Genomic DNA, 1,448 nt, shown 5'->3' with positions numbered 1-1,448 from the left:
CCGTGTGTCAAACTCTCACCCTATTGCGGTTTGTTTCAAGTCTTCTTGCCCTTACAAGGTGTACTTATTACTAGAAGTACCTCCCGTCATTCCGCAAGAACTGAGTTCTCCTTCATGTACAAATGAAGTGAATTCCCTACTGACGTGGTTGTAAATACTCTGAATGCTAAGGGAAGTTTGCTGTTGTAGAGGGAAGGTCGAACTTCTTTATGTCTCCGCTGAGCGTGTACTCGGCGTTGTCCCTTGCGTTGGCAGGATCTGAAAGTGAAACAAGGGAGGAATTGGTATCAGTGCTTGGACTTGCTCCTGGCAAAGACATTGACACCATAGTCAAATCTCTTGGTGAGGATTTGCAAGCTGTTGCTGACGGTGACGCGAAGAAGACGTTGGTGGAAGCGAATGGTGTGTTCATCCAAGCTGGTAGTCGCATTAGAGAGACGTACACTAGTGCCGTCAGTAAGCACTTGAAGGCTGGCATGAAACAGGTAACAGCATTGTTTCCTGCTGACAACGTGGTGTTTCAGTTGGATTTCGGTGGCGACTGTGAGGGATCTCGCGTCTCAATCAATAGGTGGATAGCGGAGAAGACGAGGGAGAAAATAAAGGACCTCCTCGCTCAGGGGTCGATCACCCCCATGACTCATGTGGTTCTGGCTAATGCTGTTTACTTCAAGGGAGTTTGGAAATGCAAGTTTGAGAAGAGCAAGACAGATAGGAATGGTGTATTTCACAGCCTGGAAAGCGGAGATGTGAGGGTCAGCATGATGACTCAAAAGGCGAGCTATCCAATGGCAGACTTTGTAGATCTCGAGGTTCGAGCTTTGAAGGTGCCCTTTGAAACGTAAGTTGTGTAAGTGTGTGGAAGTAGTTGCATCCTCGCTCAGGCATGAAATGGTGATTGTGCTGCCGGAGAAGAATGACGGTTTGCCCAATCTGCTGAAGCAACTGAGTGCAAATGCCAAACATTTGGAGGAGATGCTGACGTCGGATCAGTATTTTGATACAGAAGTGGTGCTGAAATTGCCGAGGTTTTCGCTCGGTGGGCATAACATGAAGTTGAAGGAGCCGTTGCATAGGATGGGATTGAAGTCTGCCTTTGACGCTGAACGTGCCGACTTCTCAGGTATAACGAGTGACAGATCACTCGCTGTGTCTGATGTCTACCACCAGGCAGTGATCGATGTAGGCTTTGTTCTTTTCTTTTCTTTCCTGCCCCTCTTGCCCTTGTTGCTCATTGGTGTGGATGTGATGTGTGCATTGTGCTTTAGGTTGATGAGGAAGGAGCGGAAGCTGCCGCGGCAACGGCCATGCCAATGATGGTCCGCTGCATGCCGGCACCACCTGTCGACTTTATTGTCGATCATCCATTCATCTTTTTCATTGTTACCAAGACGGGCATTCCCGTGTTCATGGGTCATGTTGTTCACCCCGAATCCAAGTAGTTGATT

At 48.3% G+C, this 1,448-nt stretch overlaps 1 protein-coding gene across 1 annotated transcript; it reads left to right on the top strand. All coding sequences in view use genetic code 11, as the record gives it.

Annotated features, from left to right (window-relative positions):
• Nucleotides 1–209: 209 nt before the first annotated feature.
• Nucleotides 210–1,442, top strand: EGR_03125 (serine protease inhibitor; the record flags this gene model as incomplete). The annotated part of the gene is made up of 3 exons (XM_024492374.1): nt 210–841; nt 885–1,182; nt 1,269–1,442. The coding sequence occupies 3 exons, from the start codon at nt 210–212 to the stop codon at nt 1,440–1,442; spliced, it is 1,104 nt and encodes a 367-aa protein (XP_024353300.1).
• Nucleotides 1,443–1,448: the final 6 nt, after the last annotated feature.

This window comes from Echinococcus granulosus (genome assembly GCF_000524195.1).
Source record: "Echinococcus granulosus chromosome Unknown EG_S00015, whole genome shotgun sequence".
NCBI lineage: Eukaryota > Metazoa > Platyhelminthes > Cestoda > Cyclophyllidea > Taeniidae > Echinococcus > Echinococcus granulosus.
The sequence above is the reverse complement of the archived record's forward strand: the minus strand, read 5'-3'. Positions and strand labels throughout refer to the sequence as shown.